The 20,125-nt window shown below is 36.3% G+C and overlaps 2 protein-coding genes across 4 annotated transcripts in view; both read right to left on the reverse strand.

Moving 5' to 3' along the window:
• Positions 1–12,340, reverse strand: part of slc22a4 (solute carrier family 22 member 4) — a 28,463-nt gene extending 16,123 nt beyond the window's left edge. For 2 of the 3 annotated variants that reach the window (XM_063896059.1, XM_063896060.1), the window contains exons 1-10: positions 11,790–12,340; positions 10,798–10,901; positions 10,554–10,708; positions 10,048–10,219; positions 9,225–9,351; positions 8,768–8,868; positions 8,396–8,610; positions 7,105–7,287; positions 6,338–6,469; positions 4,708–5,938 (exon numbers count right to left, since the gene is read on the reverse strand). In XM_063896059.1, the coding sequence (XP_063752129.1) occupies positions 5,835–5,938; positions 6,338–6,469; positions 7,105–7,287; positions 8,396–8,610; positions 8,768–8,868; positions 9,225–9,351; positions 10,048–10,219; positions 10,554–10,708; positions 10,798–10,901; positions 11,790–12,197 (1,701 nt within the window). In that variant the 5' untranslated portion in view covers positions 12,198–12,340 and the 3' untranslated portion in view covers positions 4,708–5,834. Of the gene's footprint in view, positions 1–4,707; positions 5,939–6,333; positions 6,470–7,104; positions 7,288–8,395; positions 8,611–8,767; positions 8,869–9,224; positions 9,352–10,047; positions 10,220–10,553; positions 10,709–10,797; positions 10,902–11,789 lie in introns of all 3 variants that reach the window. The other variant, XM_063896061.1, reaches the window with a different exon arrangement.
• Positions 12,341–13,633: 1,293 nt separating this feature from the next.
• Positions 13,634–19,189, reverse strand: slc22a5 (solute carrier family 22 member 5). Its single transcript, XM_063895502.1, has 10 exons — positions 18,664–19,189; positions 18,447–18,550; positions 17,311–17,465; positions 17,011–17,182; positions 16,749–16,875; positions 16,213–16,301; positions 15,819–16,033; positions 14,404–14,586; positions 14,094–14,229; positions 13,634–13,885 (listed from the first exon to the last, which is right to left on the reverse strand). Exons 1-10 carry the CDS (start codon positions 19,051–19,053, stop codon positions 13,786–13,788), a joined length of 1,671 nt encoding a protein of 556 aa, XP_063751572.1. The 5' UTR covers positions 19,054–19,189; the 3' UTR covers positions 13,634–13,785.
• Positions 19,190–20,125: the final 936 nt, after the last annotated feature.

Raw genomic sequence — 20,125 nt, forward strand, 5'->3', positions numbered from 1 at the left:
CTTCATGTCTGATTCCAATTTCAAACGTGGCACTTAGATGAAATGAGTTGTATCTAGTCCTGGTCTAGAGTCACAAATACTTTGGCTGCTATAGGTGACTTTGAAGTACAGCTTTTTTGCTCCTGTCAGACTTCTGACGGTTTAGCTGCAGGTGTTGCTTTCTGTGAATAAATGAAGACTTAAAGAATTACTTCTTAAATTCGTGGAGATGCCAGGGTTTTGGTGTTTACATCTATGGTCCTAAGGCAATGTACAGGCAAAGACCTGCAGTAAATATCCAGCAAGAACAAATAAGAAATGAATTAAGATGGCAAATAGGAGACTGAACTGTCCAGGCTGACTAATCCTTGACCTTCCTGTGCCCCTAGAAGATCATAAAAGCCCTAAACTGACCCCCATAAATAAAAGTGATAGCAATATATGTCAGGGCTTTTCTGAGTACTACATAATCCTAGTGCAACAGTTATCTGAGTGAGCAGATCCCTGACACAGCTGCTGGCCCCATAAGCGCCACTCATGGAATGAGCTACAGTCATTCCCTGCAATGTGTTTTGTGTTATTTAACAGAGTTGACAAGCTCTTTGTCTTGTGTCACAGGAAACGCTTAATAAAGTGTCCTGGGAATTCCCTCAAATTCTTTCTTGTTGGTCCTTAACAAGTTTTTATAATAACATAGTGCATGTGGTGTTTTGACATTATAACTTAGTAAGATAGATCTGAATGTGTGCGAACCATTTATCAACATTTTTCAATGTATATATCTTTGTGCTAACATGTCACAGTTGTCTTGGCACTATCAAAACAATAAAAGCAGGAAACAGGAGGACAATAAATAGTTGTGAGGGTAAACATGCAGGCGGCAAGACATGATCAAAAACATTCAATAGATTTGTATTTATCTGTTTAACCAAAGCATGCATTCATGTGGGTTTTTGTGGTTTACAGTTGCTGCTAATCTCAACCTCAGGCTTCCAGGGCTTGGAACTTCTATTCATGTTAATAATAACTGCTGTATACCCTTGTTGTTAGCCTTTTTCTTAAGGCAGACCACACCATTTCACACCAATATGGAGGTTTTGACAAATGAATGGAGGTCGAGCATAAAGCATATCTGCTATTCTTTCTTCTAGGATAATAATATCTTAAAGCAAACACAGTGATCTATTTCCTGCTTGTAAGCAAAACCGTAAGAACCTTTGGGGTAGCTGATTTAAAAAAAAAAAATGTTGAAGTGGTGAAAGCCAAAAAAAAGACATCATACTTAAATAAATATTTCACAAATGGATGACACTACCACCTTGGGTTAAAGACAAGCAACCTGAAGCCAAAACTCACACCTGTGAGTGTTAGAGGTCATACGTGCAGGATGAAATTTAATGGCACGAAGATCAACTACATTTCCCACTACCATATAATACTGTAAGTCTGCTGTCATCAGATAAGAGAAATAAAACTGCCCAAGCACATTGTGCACTGAAGCCTTGGCATTATATAAAACATATGGAAAGTGTCATTGTAAATGGTCTCTTTGTCTTCTCAGGGAAGTGAAAAAGATGTATCTACTTGCTGAATTGCTTGTTTTGTAAAGAAAAATACTGGAGAGGCACACACATGACAATATGCTCTTCGTCAGGTTTGGATCAAATCATACTTGCAAATTATTCTTTGTGCTTGTTTGGACTCATCCGAGTGCCAGATGGGTTGGATTACCTGCATCACCACAGTTGTGATGTGTGAGATAAGGTGTCCGTTACAGATAGTTGCCAGGACAATATCCTCAACAGATATATGTAACATAGTGCTAAACAGGGACAGGGACTGATTCCCTGAATACATTAAGATTGGAATTCTGTAATGGTCTCTGTCTTATATTTTAAGACAATAATAAATCAATTACAAACATAGAGAGATGGAGGGACATGGAGAGACTTTCCTACAAAACTAAGACTGCCATCAAGCGATGTAAAATATGACTTGTGTTCATGCACAGGTCTTGGATATAAGACAGTAGGATTCTGGTTGACTACTATTTGTCCCTCGCACATTGTGCAAAAACATTGGTGAACATCCTTTCTACATGAACAGATAAACCATGCAAAAAAGTATTGTCTTGGTCCTTCAAGGAGAATGCCCCCCATTCTGGTGCCCAGTGCTGTCACACAATCAGGGGTTTGATACTTGTATAACTCTGCCAGAAACTGGACAATGAACTTTTGAATTGGTGACCCTACTAAAAAATGCTTAGTTACAGTAGTGTCTTTCAAAGCAGCAACTGCACAAGGCAGTATACTGGGAGGGATGGTGGAGGTTAGGAACCCAGACGATTTCCTAGCTCAAGGCCGGTTTACTAGAAATGCATCTGCAACCTCTGCCAGCAGCGCCTCCCATGGGCAGATGATAAACTGCATTCAATGCCTTCTCTTAAGTCACGTGATTTACAAGAAAACTTCGAGCCTCCAGCTTCTAGCAGGCCACTGTTACCCAGAGCCTTCAGTTATGCAGTGACTTAACTGTCCTATGGCACACAAAAACAATGACTTATTATATATATATATATATATATATATATATATATATATATATTTACATTGTTATAGTAAACTATAAAGGTAAACTCTTCTACAGACATATGCAAATTCCAAACATATGTGTGATCAGGTCAGCAGGAAGGTAAAGTTTCAATGTAGGGGAAAAAATAAATTAGGCACCCTATGATTCATTGAGATGAAACCATGATATCCGGCTTCCTTTTTCACATGCTATTACCAGAGAGCATGAGAGGTCAAGTTCATGGTGTTCATATTAAAGGCTTTGGCACCATCTAGTGTTTGTCCATGGTACAGTGTTTATCTAAAGCTGTACAACACAAATGGTATCTGGTGATCATTTATGAAATCTGATAGATTTAGTTGATTAAGCCTGAGTAGAAAACATACATACAAATTCATTATAATACAAAACGTGATTCGAATAAATGTTATAAGTATTAGTGTGCTAAAGTATCAAAAGTAGCTTCAAGTTTAGTCACCGCTAGAGTGCTAAATTACTGAGGTGTTAATCAGAGGGGGGAGTCTCAAGTTTTACTTAAGTAAAAGGATAATTAACTTACCAAAACGTTATGCCGAATAGCCTATTACAGACAAAATAATGGTATTGAGTTATGATAATTGATGCATTAATGTGTAAATCACTTGAATGTTGCAGCTGGTAAAAGTGGAACTATAATTATGAATACTAAAAAGTAAATCAATCAATAGTCTTATTCAAATATACATACAATATAGATTATCATTGATTTGCCGTTTATCTTTTGTACTACATGCACAATTGCAAAGTAAAAACTAAATAAAATGTCAAAAGGAGTTTTGAAATAAATTCAGTTTTAATATATATATATATATATATATATATATATATATATATACCAAAACGTTATGCCGAATAGCCTATTACAGACAAAATAATGTCTGTAATAGGCTAAATGGATTTTAAATCCTGATTAAAACATTGATAATTTGAGCAGATTTGTTCCACATAGAAAACAAAGATTGTTAGTTTAAATTAACAATACCAGAGCAGAGATGGGTGTATATATATATATATATATATATATATATATATATATATATATATATATATATATATATAATTTTAGGTTTACACAACAAAACACTGTCAATATTTCATGAGATAATGTTTTTTGTATTTGTGGTTTAATAAGTCCTATCAGTTTGCAAACCCCTGGTTTAATCTTCAACAACGTGTGGTGAGTAATGATTTTTCTTTGAAATGTAGTAGAGTAGAGCCCTATAGTTGCATAAACTGCAAATATAAAAGTATGAGTATCTTCAATGTACTTTGCGTCAGCGTTTTTGATCCAATGACTGCGTGCAAAGTGCAAATATCAGCAACCAGATAAAGATAGATGAGAAAATGTACAATGTAATGAAAGGTTGAAAGTCTCTCAAAACAATACACAATAACTAATAGCCTTGTATACGGTGGTATAAAGACAATTCTCTTTTGAGGATGTAGATTATTTTGAAAATAATCTTTGATGAGTATAAATAATAAATGAGTATGTTGCATGTTGTCCATGATTTTGCGACATCTAGCGTCAGTTGGTGATGCAGCGTTTTCATACACTGACTAACTGCGTAAATGGCATTAATAATGACCGTCCTGGGAGTATTCATTTAAATACATGTCAAATGAGAATATTTGCCTAAACATTGGTTAGATATGTTAACATTTTTATCCTAATAAAAAATAAATATGCCACTGTTATTTTATAAAACAATCTATATACTCTATGAAAATACACCAAATGAAGTGAAGTTATCAAGTTGCAGTTAAGAAAAATATGTGAAGAGAAAGAAAAATATAAATAGAAGAGACGATAATACAGGCATACAGCTGATACTGTAGGCCTATATGTCATTGTAAAAATAGCTGGTCTTCGCTCCGTCACTTTCACTTTCTCATTTTCCATGGATTTTGTTGAAAATAGAGAAGAAAAACCAGAAAACTCAAGAAATGTATATTAAAACATGATTGTTTATCAATGCAGTGTTATAATGGCTTTGAAATCACATTTAATCAGGCTATTTGCTTTTTGTAAACATCACAGCATGCCTAAAATATCGCCATAAATGACTACAGGGCGTAGTTTTACACTTTAGATTAAATAATGAAGATAAACCTCACCTCCGGAGCGCAGTCATCGTATTATTCCATATGAAGGTGATGCTTTGAAGGAAAATCCATATACAAATGAGTTAAACGTTGGATAACTGGAACAAAGAAGCAGCTGCTGGTGCACTAGTACAGAACGTACTTTCATTTTTAATCTTGGTCAATCCTTCAAGCAAAATGAGCCAAGAGATCATGTTGCAACAACCCCTTCACTTCACAGTGAACAAAGCAACTGGATTTGGATCTGAAAAAATACACGGATCTTATATTCAATGTAAAAAGATAATACACAACGCTTTTGTAATGTAAATCGCCCTGTTTGCGTTGAATTGAAAGTGAAATCACCGTGGACTTCCAACGGAAACAGATGACACGTCTTTATAGGGTTTCCCCAAACTATTTATACTATAGCATAGTGTATAAAGGTCATCGCTAGACACCAACAGGCAACAGCTTATTATTTACATTCAGATAGTTCTACAAAGTCAAACAAGTGAAAGCAACCTGTAGCAAGATTGCTGTTAAACGGCTTCTACATTAGCTTAAGCGTTACTTTAATGAAACAGCCTCTGGTGATGCGGTGATACAAGCATTATTGTCTATCCAGCTATTTGTGTATGTTATTTTTCACACCAAGTTCAATTTGAATGTAGATGTGAAAACACATTCTTTGGGGAAAACTGTAGGAATAAATACCAGTAGTCACAAAATAGGATCTCCAGTGTTAAACATGTCAACTGGAGTTTTGCTGATAAACGAGAGATGTCACATAATAATTAAAGTCTAATGCATTATATTTGACTTGGCATCAATTTACCTGAATGAATGAGATGACTACACATGACTGCAACATCAGTGCTTACACATGCATTATCTTGAATCTTATTATGAAGAATTCCCATATTGTAATCTGATACTTAACCATTTATAAAGGCTATTTTAGGAAAAAGCACATTCATTTAAAGACAATACAAAGCCCCTCAATCTTAACTATAATACATATAAATATGAAGACTCCATTATCCTGTGTCAAAATGTTCAGTGTATTAAAAATATAAGTTAGGTGGACAATAATGCATCAAAAAGAATTACAAACAATAAATTACAAAAGTAACTTTATTTATAACAATGTTATGTGATTATAAAGAAAAAGAAAAATCATAACTATAACCTGGATTCTTTACTCTGATAATTATTCGCACTCTCTTCATTTTGGTCCTCCTTTGCTTTCTTCCCTCTTCCCCTGTTTAAACATTAGCAGAAGATTTAGCAACAGTTTAACAGCAGTGGTATTAAAGGACATGGTCAACTTTATATTTCTCCTGACACTACAAACAGTCTCGTGCTGCATTTGTGCGAGCACCAAGCTTTCAAACGTACAACATGTATCATATACTGAACATAAAAATATGAAAAAAGAGAAAGTGTAAATTAGCAACCATTTTCAATGTCTGTTTGCTATTCATTTTGGAGATAAACACAATCAATAAGTGTGATATAAAGAGTTTCCCCTTAACTCTGACACAGAATAAAATGTGATCAAGAAGACTTGGAACAACGTCTGTGAATATAGACAAACACTGTGACGAGTAAAAATGCAGAATGTGAGAAGTGCAACTTGCTGTAGTGTAAACTCACCCACATATTGGTTGCATTTGTGCCATGGTTTCTGGCAAAGGCTTTCCAAAAGTTTCTGGCAGCAGGAAACATAAGAGGGCACCACAAAGGGCCAACCCACCCATCAATATGTATGGTAATGCCTTGTTGTATTGTCCTGCAAAAACACAGAAAATACAAAAAATAAAGTAAGGAATAACTCATTAAAGAAACATCATTACTTGTATGTCTGTATGTAGTGTGTTCATTGTAATTAAGATAAAAACAACAAAAAAGGTTCTAGGCTCCCTGAACAACTATTGTTAAGAGAAATACAATAAAAAACACATGCTACAGCAAATTACATCTTGGAGTAAAGACAAGAGACCCAAAGCATTGTCAAATATGTTGATTTTTAAACCTTTTTTTTATGAAACGGTAAAAAAGTCAAGAATAAGGCATTCACAATTTGTCATAGGCTACAGCAATACCTTCGGTTTGCTTATTCTGTCTGATTAAATCCTTAAAGCTAGAGATAAAACTAAAACAAATTTTACTTTACTTAACTTTTTATCAAAAAAGCAAGTATACCGTATACCTTCAACTTTAGATGTTGAACTTATGCTTTCTATATGTCATAAAAAATGTCACATTTGAGAAGCTTGAACTTCTTCAAAAAGGCAGAACCAATTGCTTGGTTCATTCTATTCACTTTTGGTGGCTGGACTAATCAACTATTTGACTGTAGAACAGCTGCAGCTCTACACTGCAGGAATAAACAAATGAATAAAAACTAATTGGTATTATACTTACCCAGGTAAATGATAAAAGGGGAGATGATGGTTCCAATACGAGCAGCCATGGAACAACAGCCCATTGCTGTGTTTCTGATAACGGTGGGGAAGATCTCAGATGAGACGGTGTACACCACACAAAATGCAGATGTCATGCCAAATTTGCCCAAAATTTCCAATACCACAGGCAGTATCTCTGAATCTATTAGGCAATAAGAAAAAATGAAATCAGGAATGTTGCCACATAAATCCAATTTATAACAATTTAAATTCTTCATGATTCATCATCAGATATTTATTTAAATACACGCTGTAATAGAAGATGTTATTTTCCTTTTCACAAATGTTGCTAACCAGCACTACTATGTACATGATATTGTTCATGGTATGATGCCAAGATTTAGCATTTTGTTCATTAAGTCTGACAGAACCGTTGTTCTCAGAACAGTTGTTGTTCTACCAGTCGGTGGTAGCCAGTGCCATCTTCTTTGGTGTTGCGTGCTGGGGAAGCAGGTTGAGGTCAGCAGACGCCAACAAGATCAGCAGGACCCCCAGGAAGGCTGGCTCCGTCCTGGGGGTCCAGCTGGACGCTTTGCTGGTGGTGTCTGAGAGGGGGATGCTGCGCAAGCTGCGTAGTATCATGGACAACAACGCTCACCCTCTCCACCAGGTGCTGACCTCATACAGAAGCACCTTCAGCAATAGACTAGTTCCACCCCGGTGTACCACAGAACGCCACAGGAAGTCCTTTCTTCCTGTGGCCATCAGACTCTTTAACTCATCCGCCTCAGGTCGTTAGAGGAACATTGGAGACTCAGTGACACTTTATTTCATCGCAATGCTGTCATTTCACTTTACTTTCACTTTCACATGTCACTTTATTCACATGTCACTTTATTCACATGTCACTTTATTCACATGTCACTTTATTTAGTATTTAGTATTTAGTATTCAGCTTAGTTTTATTAGTTATCTTATTACTGTACTGCCATTTGCACTATACGTATTGTTGTATATTGTATATACCTACGTAGTTACTGTAACTATTTCACTATTTCATATTTGCAAAGCTGCTCTTATTGCTGATACATTTAGTTTATATTAAGTTATACTTAGTTTATACTTAGTAATATTTGATGTATATTTAGTGTATATCTAGCGTATATTTAGTAGTTTAGTTATATTGAGTGTATATTTCTCCTTCCTTCTTTGTATTGAACTGTTGCACCTCAATTTCCCTCGGGATAAATAAAGCTTCTTGAACCTTGAATCTTGAATCTTGTATTCATCTACAGACAGCAAAGTACTACCTATTGAGATGAGGTGAACACAGAGGATCATCACGCCTCCGAGGCAGAGTGTAGAAGATTGGCACAAGTGCCTGGAGCAGTATTGAAGCAATAGCAAGGCTATTATGTAAGCCGGCACTTCTACTAAGCCAGACAGGAAGCAGTTCATATAAGGGTCACCGTTGAGGTTTGAAGTGTTGAGGATTAAAGCGTAGTAACCTATGGTGACGACAATCCTGCAGAGACATCAAAACAACACGTTGAGTACACAAAGGATGGACCTGTAATATTTATTTTGTTGTGTAGAGTGATTTTGTTTTGCTCAAAGGATTGATTGATTGATTGATTGATTGATTGATTGATTGATTGATTGATTGAAAATTGTAGACGTACCACATAATTGAGCACAGTACTGTAATGGAGAACATATTGCGGCTGCTCACAATAACTGAAATGTTGTATTTCTTGTCTTTCATACACAGTGCATCATCGATCTTGGGAAAAGAAAAACAGACAATTGCAACAATTAAAAACATCAAATTCTAATATTTGACATTAGCCCTCACACTCACATAACATTTATTTTACACTGGCAGTTAATAACACACTGGGATGTTAGACTCAGTCAATTGTAGTTGAGTAAAAAGTACAAAATGTTTCCTCTACTATGAGATGTAGGGGAGGAGAATAATAAAGGTTCATGAATATGAATACTCAAACAAAGTCTAGTGCATTGAGTTGATGAAGTAAAAAAGTACTGACCTGAAATGCAATATTCTCCAAACACACACGAAGACGTGAATGGAATGGTTTATTTGTATTACATGTTAAAAATAAACTAGCAGCTTACCTCAGCTTGTGTGAAAATGGACTTTGGAGGCTCCACATTGTTGCTCTTAGCAGCGTTTATCAGTATGGCTTCCGCCTCCTTCACTCTTCCCTGATTGATCAGCCAGCGAGGAGACTCTGGGACTAACCTTCAGAGTTGAAACAGGGAAACAACAATATCAACACATATATGCAGAGACACAGTCATGGCTCTTAACCATTTGGACAAAATGCAAAACATTTTGACAATGTCTACCTAGATTAAAGCATATGGAGGAAGCCATTTTATTAGCAATTAGAGAATGAAAGCCTTAGTGATGTATAACTACTTGGTTGAGCAAATGCACATCTGGTTAATCATCACCTTATCTCACAGGAACATGCTACTCTTTTAAAGTTTCTACTTGCAGAGTTCCTTTTCAATATACTTTTTTTTGTAACCATGCAAGCAACATAAAGGTATATAATATAATATAATATTATAGAATATATGACTATGCTTATTAGGGATTGCAATGACTTTATACTGTATAACATCACTTTATTTGGCTAAATATACACACTTAGTGTTGTTACTGCTATCTATGAATATGTGCACAGTTTGCAGGATATAGGCTTCAATAGTGTCTAAGTAACTAATTGGTGAGCTATAATAAGAATAATGATGTCAGTGCAGTTATATTTCATGGCTGATCTGCAGTGCAGAAAAGATAGCTTTAACCACAGACTGGCAGCTCTTAAACTTGTATTTCTTTCAGAGCTGGTAGTTGAAGGCCACAAAACACAACTGGTTCTAAAAGTCCTGGTTGCAGACCTGATTTTACATGTCCCTCTCTAATTCTTACCACCATATAGGGACGTAGATCAGTCCAGAGGCAGCCATGGGAATCAGCAGCATCCGCCAATCCCGGAGGAAGTAGGCTGCAGCTGGCATTGCCAGGTAACCCAAGGCTGAGCCCATAAAAACACCAAGGGAGCAGAAGATCACTCTGGACACAGGGCTTAGTATTTCAGTTCCTGTAGGTGTACCAAAATAAAGGAGAACTTATCAATAAAAACCTGAGACTCAAATTTCAGAGTGATTTTGCCAGTCAGTTCTGTTCAGGGAATTTTATGTGAGATCAATTGGCTATTGATCTCACATAAAATTCAATTCATTCATCTGTGATTTGAAAGCTGGCATTACACACTTGTACACTACAGAGATTTATTGTTTTCTGTTTATCCCAAATAAGTTTTGAACCAGAAACGTGTGTATTACCTATCTAAGTTAGAGAGGTCATTATGACATCCATAAACTAACAAGCAGTGTCAAATATTACGTGTTCAAAATCCTCACTGGACAACATACCTAGCACAAATGCAATGGTATAGTTGGAGAACCCGCCCGCACCAACAAAGAAGAAAATGAAGCAGAAGATCTCCCAGTTTGGAGAGAAAATCTGGGCAGTGATTGCTACTGTCTGAAGAATCATCATGAGAAAGAGGGCTGGCCTCCTTCCATACCTGTGTATGAAATACAGTTTAGTGAGTTAGTAACTGTAATTCTAATATTGCAATTTATTGTTAAAATATTCAGACTATGAAGTACCAACCTGTCAGACATCTGGCCTGAGAAAAACGCTCCCACTAGCACACCGATGTAATTAATCGAGGTTGACAATGGTAGTTTGTACTTATTGTCACACACCAAGTCCCACTGCAAAAACAACACGTTTTCTTTAGGCGATAGCTACTGTGTAAAAACTAATCACCTGTATCTCATATGCGTCCCAATTTTTTTAATGAGAAAGACACAGTATAATCACAGTTTTAAAGCTCTAAAATGACCAAATGTATATCATATAACAATATTAATATCCAAAGTCTAGAACAAGAAGTAGCTAATGCAAAATATCAAACTAACATCAAGGTTGTTGTTAGTAGTAGCAATGTTCTCCGCAGTGCTAATTACAGTATAGTGACCAACAATGCACAACAACAGGTTACTTCTTTTGTGAGCAGTATTGTTAGCAGCAGTCGTAGTAATCATATTGTTGCCATTCCTGATACATCGCCATGGTACAAAGCCTGATGAAACTATATGTCAAATCACTTGTATGTATGTAATGTAATTAATGTAATTACTAGTCACTTAAAAATGGAACTAGACCGTAAGATACTAACAATGCAAATTGAACAATTAATTTATAGTAATGATTTTTTTTGTTTGTTAATTCTAGCAACGTATAGCTTCCTGAAAACTACAGACTCTGATGAAACTTGAGAGCTTTGAATTTATTTCATACACTGGCGATTAAATGAAAGTTATGGCTGGAGATTGTTTTATGGTCATGACTCATGTCTAGCGCAAAGCTGTCTTCAAATGCCAAGCACAAAGAAACAGCCTGCCATATCATATCGGTAGAAACAGCTCTCCCAAGGCCATTCTTGCAAAGAGAAGTGAGTGTAGAGGTAAAAGCTAAAATGATAAGAACATAAACTAAAGGGCCATATGAATTATTCCCTATCACACACAAAGTATTCTCCGACCATTTCTCTGTGAAAACATCGTCAAAGGGAAATTAATTGATGACTTATCACTCACCTCTGTGACAATGGTTGACTGGTAGATTTCTTTGCTGTATGTCCACCCATCCAGACACTTCTCGAGAGGAATTTCACTCACATTTACGTCCACATTTGGGATGATATTATTCTGAGAGTAGTTTCTGACAATTTCCAGGTTAAGCCTTGAGCAAGAGCTGGGCTTTGCGATGCCATCAACCATTTCCAACGGGATCGTTTCATTTCTCCATACGTCGCTGATACTGAAGTTATCGGGAATAAAGCACTTGTGTGGAGGGGTATCACCTACAAATACGATATAAGCACCAACAAATCCATTTGGCAGGATGCTAAAGGCCATTGCCAAGAAAATCCTTCGCTGAAAGGGTCCCCAAGATCCAAGAAAAGACGTGATTGTGTCATAATCTCTCATTTCCGAGGTTTCCATTACCTCACCAAAATCAGTGTTGTTTATAAAAGTAAAAAGGTAATCAGACGCTGTGTTAAAACTGATAGACGTAAGAGAGTGTGCTCTACTACTACTACTACTACTAATACTACTCTACTTTCTACGTGTGAGCAACTGAGCTGAGTTAAGGGTTTTTATGGCAGTGTCACATGAGCTGCAGTTACACAGTTACACAATAACTGTGTTCAAAATGTTATTGCAGCCTTACATACTTCACCTTATCACACATTGTGGCATAGACATGATACGTTTCTAAAACTTCTCCCATTGTATAAACACAATGCCTTTTATAAACAATTAAAAAGTTGGCATAACCTTGATGGATAAATGGTTGAAATCGGTCAAAAGTTATACATCGTAGGGTTTCTAAATTTGTTGTGCTCCAAGATACTTTCAAACATAATTTTTCATATTTAGAAAATTAAAAAATGTGTAATATTATAAAATATAATGTTATAAACAAATCATTAAAATAATCCTTGACAAGGAAGTAAGTCATTGCTGCGCAGAGGTTAAACAACAACTCATCAAATGTTTTATTTCCATTGATTATGAAAGTTGTCTTTTGGTTTAGAGATAAAGAAGTTCTAAATTACTTAGGCACACATAAGTGGTCAACCATAAACCCACAGAGGGTCAATGAGTTCAGTAAGTCATTTTAATTTAGTTCTTAGTATAGATTATACAAGAAACAAATCTAACAGGCTTGAGATTCATCTCAATGTAAAAAGATGCCTTCAGATCACACTCAAAACCTTATTTTGGATTAATGCATCTAGTGTAGCAGTCACTGTTTAAATCCATTGCCATGGGAATAGGACATTATTTAATTGCACAACCATAAAGATCAACACAAGGTAACAGTGTTAGTTTGTGTGTTTTAGTACATCCTAAAGGTACCACATTTCCCCTTTTCCAAAGTATTCGGAACTCGCACCTTCCTGCCGGGAAAATCAATCCTCTACTCTTTTTGTCAGGGCATGGTAGACTCTGAAATATAACGTTTTTTGAATTAGCTTTGTTTGGATACTCCTGCCAGCTTACATAAAGTTAAATTGTATTATATTCTTGAATAAATTAGGTAAAACTTGTTTGATTTTTGAGCTCTAGAGGTGCTGGATTTTGTTGCTTTTGGACAGAGCAAGGCTTGCTGTTTGCACGGTATTTGTGAACCACAGCATCCTCCAAACCTCCTTTTCATTGAAAGCAACAACGTTAACACATTGACAAACAATAATTTAGGATGATTATTTCTTTAAAACAAACAAAACAACTGATAATGGATGTGTGATTTCAAATGTTTATATTTTAATTTCATTGTGTAACATACCAATCAAACATGTACTTCAATTTCATACAAACATTTTAGAATCCAAACTTTTCTCTTCAAGTTTCAAAAACATAATAATATAGATTAGAAAGCATCAACTAAGTACAAAAATAAATTGTTTTTTGCACTCTTGCCAGTGGACTTTTGGATCTGACAGATTTCCGATTATTACTGTCAAGCAAGATAAATGTATTTCTGTCTTTCTTTCTTTGAGGGAAACTAGGTAATTGAGAACATTTACAGAGTCTGCATATCCTGTCTGACCTCACGTTGTATGGACAGGTTCTTCCTTCCTTCATCTTCCAAATATTTCCTCTTTTTCAGCCCATTACACAACCTGCAATCAAAGGAAAGACAACAACAAGCAGATAAGCAACACAGCTACCACAAATACAGAGGGATTGAAATATTCATATTTTGAAACAAGACGTACAAGAGAACCATAGCCTACTATAATAAAACATAGAATAATAATAATAAAGTTGATACAAAATAAATGTAATAGTGACATGAAAAACAAGGGAACTTAAGTGGACTGCACTTACCCTTGACATTCTTGCATCTGCTCCACTGTTTCTGGAAGATCTCTATTGAGGGTCTCCGGAAGGAAAAGGTTCACAACAGATGAGGCAATTGTGAGACTTCCCATGAGGATATAAGGCAGAGCCTTATTATAAGAACCTGAAAATAAAAAGAGGAGCAAAATTCTTCATTTAAAAAAAGAGATAATTTTACTTGAATATAAATACGTCCTCAATGAATGTGTACAGGATTTTTTATGTTCTTTTGGACTCAAGGAAAGTCAATGCAGTGAATATGTCATAACTTTGTGAGGTACTAAACTCATCTTCTTACCTAAATATATGACATAAGGAGCTGTGATGCTGCCGATGCGTGCAGCAGAGGAGCACATTCCCATGCCGACGTTCCTGAGTACAGTGGGGTAAATCTCAGCGGTGTAAATGTAGACGATGCTGAAGGCCATGGTGAAGCCAAACTTTCCAGTCATTTCCAGTGCCAGAGCAACATAGTGAAGGTCTGAAGAGGAGAAAGAGAATATGTTAGAAGTGAGTTATGAATGAATTTTCAATTATTATCTTTTTCAAATACATAATCAATTCAAGTTTAAGTGGTCACATGAAATCATCAAGTTTCTCTTAAGCAGAAAAAACAGCCAAACAGTCAGTTGTGAATAACTAGCCACCACTGTCCAGTTTCGGCTTTACAGTTTCTTCATTGAGCTCAGTTCAATTCTTTATTTGAACCTTCTTTATTCCATTACCAGCTTGGGACCTAAGATTTTCATTGCCATAACTACAATGTAGCTACTGTGCATTTGATAATAAAAACCCTTGAACCTTACCAGACAAATTCATTGATCAGAGGATGAAATTATCCAGAGTATAGCTTCTTGAACCTCTTGCCACACAGGCCATTATACTGCAGAACATACACAAATATGCATTATCCAGGGTCCACCAGGGTTCTTAAAGAATAATTATTTAAAATGTGATGAAACTGCACATTTCTGAGCTCATGACATACTGTTGCACAACCAGCCCCTTCTTATATAAAGTGCCCTTCTTTTTGAATTTTGACAAGCTATACCTTGTGTTGCACATTGAACATGACCTGCTCTTAGGAAACAATGACATTTATGACTGGACAAAGGTCGCAGGGATGTAGATCCTTGCTGTCTTGTTAGAATCTTTTTAGGTATTTAAAAAGTCTAGTTGTATGGACTAAGAAGAACAATCCTGTTTTTAACTTTGTGGTGATGCAGTTTCCAGCTGATCCAACAGGGGTTTATGAACAAATACACCTTTAAATAGTGTGCTGTTGTTTACCCAGAGTAACAAGAACATTATGTCTGAAAAGAGATGTTCTTGGTGAACTTTTTTTTTTGTAAGTAAGCAAATGAAAACATAATATTTATATAATTTAGGTGAAAAATAATTAATTATGTGTACCTGTTCCTATTTTATATTACAGCTGCTGGAGCAGAATTCCCCGGGTAAACATTCAGTTCTGTTGTATCTTAGATTTTATGATGATGTGATTGAGAGTGATCAACACCTATGGCTGTGTTGTTTGCTGTCTATACAAGATTAAGCTGCAGTGTATTAAAAAAAAATTATGTGTTTGTGTGTGTGTGTGTGTGTGTGTGTGTGTGTGTGTGTGTGTGTGTGTGTGTGTGTGTGTGTGTGTGTGTGTGTGTGTGTGTGTGTGTGTGTGTGTGTGTTAGCTAGGTTGTTAGTCTGAAATCGTACACTCAGGGATGAACTGGATTAGAAGAAGAACTCCTCCTCCGATGATGAGGAAAGAGGACAGAAGTGCTCTTCTCGGACATTTTTTTAGAAGCACAGTTGAAACGACGTACGCAGGGACTTCAGTCGTAGCTGACAAAAAACAGTTCATGAAGGGGTCCCCGCTCAGGTTGGAGGTGTTCAGGGACAATCCAAAATACCCAATGTTTATTGCCATCCTGAAAAAGGAAAACAGCTATTTCTATGATCAGAAAACACACAACATGCAGGTTTAGATTGTACATTTGTCACTTTGGCCTTTTAATATACTACATGCATATGCCTATAAATACATAAGCAACAATTTGAATTATGACTGTTATTTAATTTAAGAATGATTTAAAAAACAAACACTTACCACAGAAGGAGACACATCAAAGTTATGCATCTGATGTTCTTGGATTTTAGGATGTCAAGCATGGTGTAATTCTTAAATTGTATCGAAGCCTGAGGTGGAAAGAATTGCAAACGAGAGAATAAATGTGGTTACATTTTACCGACTTAAACATATTCTGACTCCATTTAAATTATTTGAATTCTTTCAAGGTATGCAAATATTTACCCAACATTGTTTTAGTGATAAATATTGTTTGTATTCTAATCATTACTAACTAAGATGCCAGGGTAAAATGACATATTGAATAACGTCTTTGTCTAAAAGCAATAATATGCAATATTGGTAACTTTACAGAGGGATGTCACTTTTAATTATGGTCATTTTGAAGCAGCTTAGGCTAGGTTGAAGTAGCCATAACAACAACTACCCTTTATAAAGTGGCAGAGGAACGCATGGGATCACACTTTAGTTATGTCTCCATGTCTGAAATACCTATTTTTCGGGGCAAACGGACATTATGATTTTACATGTCACGATAATTTAAAAGAGAAGTGTACCTCAGATACTTTAAAGATTACAGCCGGGGCTACAATCTTATTTTTCCGTGCAGCATCTCTCACTATGGCCTCCGCCTCCTCCACTCTTCCCTGGGTGATCAGCCACCGAGGAGACTCTGGGATGAACCTGTACAATCAATACAGATTCAATATACATTTCTAAATATATTTTTAACTATGACTTCATGTTGTTAAACCAGGTTTGCTGTCTATTGACTGATAGTCTGTATTTGACTGTAATTGAGAGCTATGAGAGACGTACCACCACAATGGGATGTAGACAACAGCAGTTGAGGACAGAACTGCAAGCAGAGTCCTCCATTCTCTGATGCCGTATGCAATCCAGGGTAGTGTCATGTACCCAATGCAATAGAAAAGGAAGGCTCCGAGAGTGGTGAAGAGTATTCGCATGGTTTTACTCAAAACCTCAGTTCCTGTCCAGGATCAAATCAAAGTGTTCAGTGGATAAAATGAGACACTGAATGATCTATTCATGCGCAAGGCACAATCATTTCTACATAAAATATCAAACATAGGAGCAGGATAATTTTACAATTCATACCTAGCACAAACGCAGAAATATAGAGGGAAATCTGGGAGGCTCCGACAAAGAGGAACATGATGCAGAACATCTCCCATGAATGAGAGAAAGACTGAACCATGACTGCGACACACTGGGCCACGAGAGAGACGAAAACTACCTTCTTCCTCCCAAACCTGAAAAAAAAGAATTGTATTTCATTGATAGTGATTCACAGGCCTGCTCACCTTTGATCAGGTACAACTGTGACTTCAGTCCAAGACAAATGATTAAATAAAATGGTGTTATTTGGATTATTACATTTTTTGTATAACAGTTGAAGCAAGTTACATGTCTTCTTTGATTATGTAATGCCATTACAACACATTGTGCCTTTGACCTTTTACCACTCTTACTCAAGCTTTGTTGTTAACAGAAATTACTTATCATGACGAGTGTGGGAAATGGAGCTATAATAAAATCTTCATCTTACTTTTGTCTTTAAAATGACCAAATGTGACGCAATGATCAAAAACCTCTAAAAACTCAGAGGCCCTCACCCCTCTTTTACAACCATTGGGGGGTCAGTTTTTACAGCTGCAAAATGGCTAAACAGTGTGCTGCTGTGTGTCCTGAGCCCTGTAGTTTTCCACAAGCAAAGGCCCACAACCCTTGTGTCACAACTGACATCAAATAATCTGCTTGTGTAGGAGCATTTCAATTCTTCATTTAATCAAAGTGTCCTTGTGAGGTCATATTATTTGAAAATTCTTCCTTAAAATGCTGAAGTTCAGTAGACCTGACAATTATGTTGACTGAGTACATATTATAACAACATCTGCAACCATAATAAAACTAATGTTCCCTCTTGTTCACATTGTAGTATTTAATTGTACACACTACAACTGATTACACATATGTCTGCTATTCTAGATCAAGATAATTCTATTCCAGTGAGAGCAATTTTTCTTTTGTAGAAGATCAACCTGAACAGTAGATGGGGCTGTTGTCATTTTAAAATAAAGCAACACTCTACAATAATAAGAACCCCTCAGACATAATAGTACACGTAAATGACCAAAACGGTCTTACCCTACATGAAATACATTAAATATTCATTATGTACATGAAATTAATACATTAAGAGACATTTTCCTGATTAAAAAAAGATGAAATACCTGTCAGAAAGATGGCCTGAGATCAGGGACCCAAAGAGGTATCCCACAAAGAGCATTGAGGATGCAAAGGGAACTTTCCACTGATTGTCACAGACGAGGTCCCACTGTAAAACAATATATATATATATATACACACATATTTCAATCACAAAAACAAAGCAAAGGAGACTTAAAATATCATATAAATGACACTCAGCAAACACACATTCATACTGACCTCTGTGACAATGTTGGATTGGTAAATATCTTTGCTATAGTTCCATCCATCTATACATCCCTCCTGCGCCAAGTCGGGGAGATTCACATCCCTTCCAGGGATAACTCCTTCAGCTGACAGGTTTCTCACCACATCCAGCCGGTATCTACTGCACTGGCTCTGCACCTCCTCACCATTTACTAACGTAAATGGAAAGATGGCATGTGTCCACTCCTCAGTTAAGTTAACGTCTGGAATCAGGCAGTGATGATTTGGAGTTGCCCCGATAAACACCATGTAAAGTCCGTTGAAACCAGTTGAGACAAAAACTGTGTTTAAAAGGAAGAATGTGGTCCAGAAAAAAGGACCAGTCTGTCCCAGGAATGCAGTGTCTTCATCATAGTCACCCATTTTCTATATACAAGATACAAAAATATTTCCCTGCTCGGGAGAGAGAAAGCAATCCGTGAAATTCTTCGGTGTATGAGCTGTGGTATCCCTCTTAAAGTCTTGAGCTAAGTACCAGAGTGTTTGAGCTCTCAGTGGAGTGAGCTGGTCCCCCAGTGGGACCGAGTCACAATTGAAATACCTTCCAGTCCCAGGAGAGTTTTAAACTTCTTTCAATTGGGTAACTTTTTCATCCCTTTCCTTAAGGCTGCTGCATCCACTGTCTCTCAGTGTATGACCATGGGACACTATTTATGTGAAATACTGAATGAGAGTCCTCGCACTCATTGATTTGATTAACTCAAATTAAAATGATCAAAAGCTTTAAAGTGGCCAATCTGAACACCCAGCCCCCGCACCACTCTGGTCAAAGTGGTATTTTCTCTAAACAGCATTCCACACTTTTAAATACCCCGAAGAAGTACTCGTGCCTGTACTCTAAATGATGCTAAGTAGCATTAGGACTCCAGTTGGACTATTTTCAAGCCACACAGCAGACATGACCTAAACTTGCCTTTGTCTAAAAGTTCAGTTGAATTTTAGAAATCCTGTATGTAGTCTTTGGATTCTACAATAAATATATTCATTAAACAATCCTTAGAACACAAGAAAAAAAATAATGATTTACAAAAAATATAGCTATTGTTGTACAGTACACATATAAGTCTGTTACATAAATATGATCATTGCTTGCCTTTTGTGAACACTGATAATGACATGTGTATTTCCTTAAAGGAAATATTAATGACACTCTACCCTGTTATCTCACGCCTTAATAGTATCACTCTGTTGCCTGAGGAGGAACAACTACAGTTATGTACAGTACACCAAAATAGTGAATTAAGCTTCCCTAATTAATTATTAATTTAAAACATCTAATTAACCACTATCTTATCAAAAACCTACTTTTGTGCATACATTTCTTGAAAAAATGTTGTACAATCGACAAAGATAGGTCTAAAATGATTGTATTTTTAGGATGGTGCCATAAATCAGGCTATGGATCAATCATGAAAAAGTATAAGGATCTTGTACA

Source organism: Eleginops maclovinus, chromosome 11 (assembly GCF_036324505.1).
Source record: "Eleginops maclovinus isolate JMC-PN-2008 ecotype Puerto Natales chromosome 11, JC_Emac_rtc_rv5, whole genome shotgun sequence".
In the NCBI taxonomy this organism is placed as follows: Eukaryota; Metazoa; Chordata; class Actinopteri; order Perciformes; family Eleginopidae; genus Eleginops; species Eleginops maclovinus.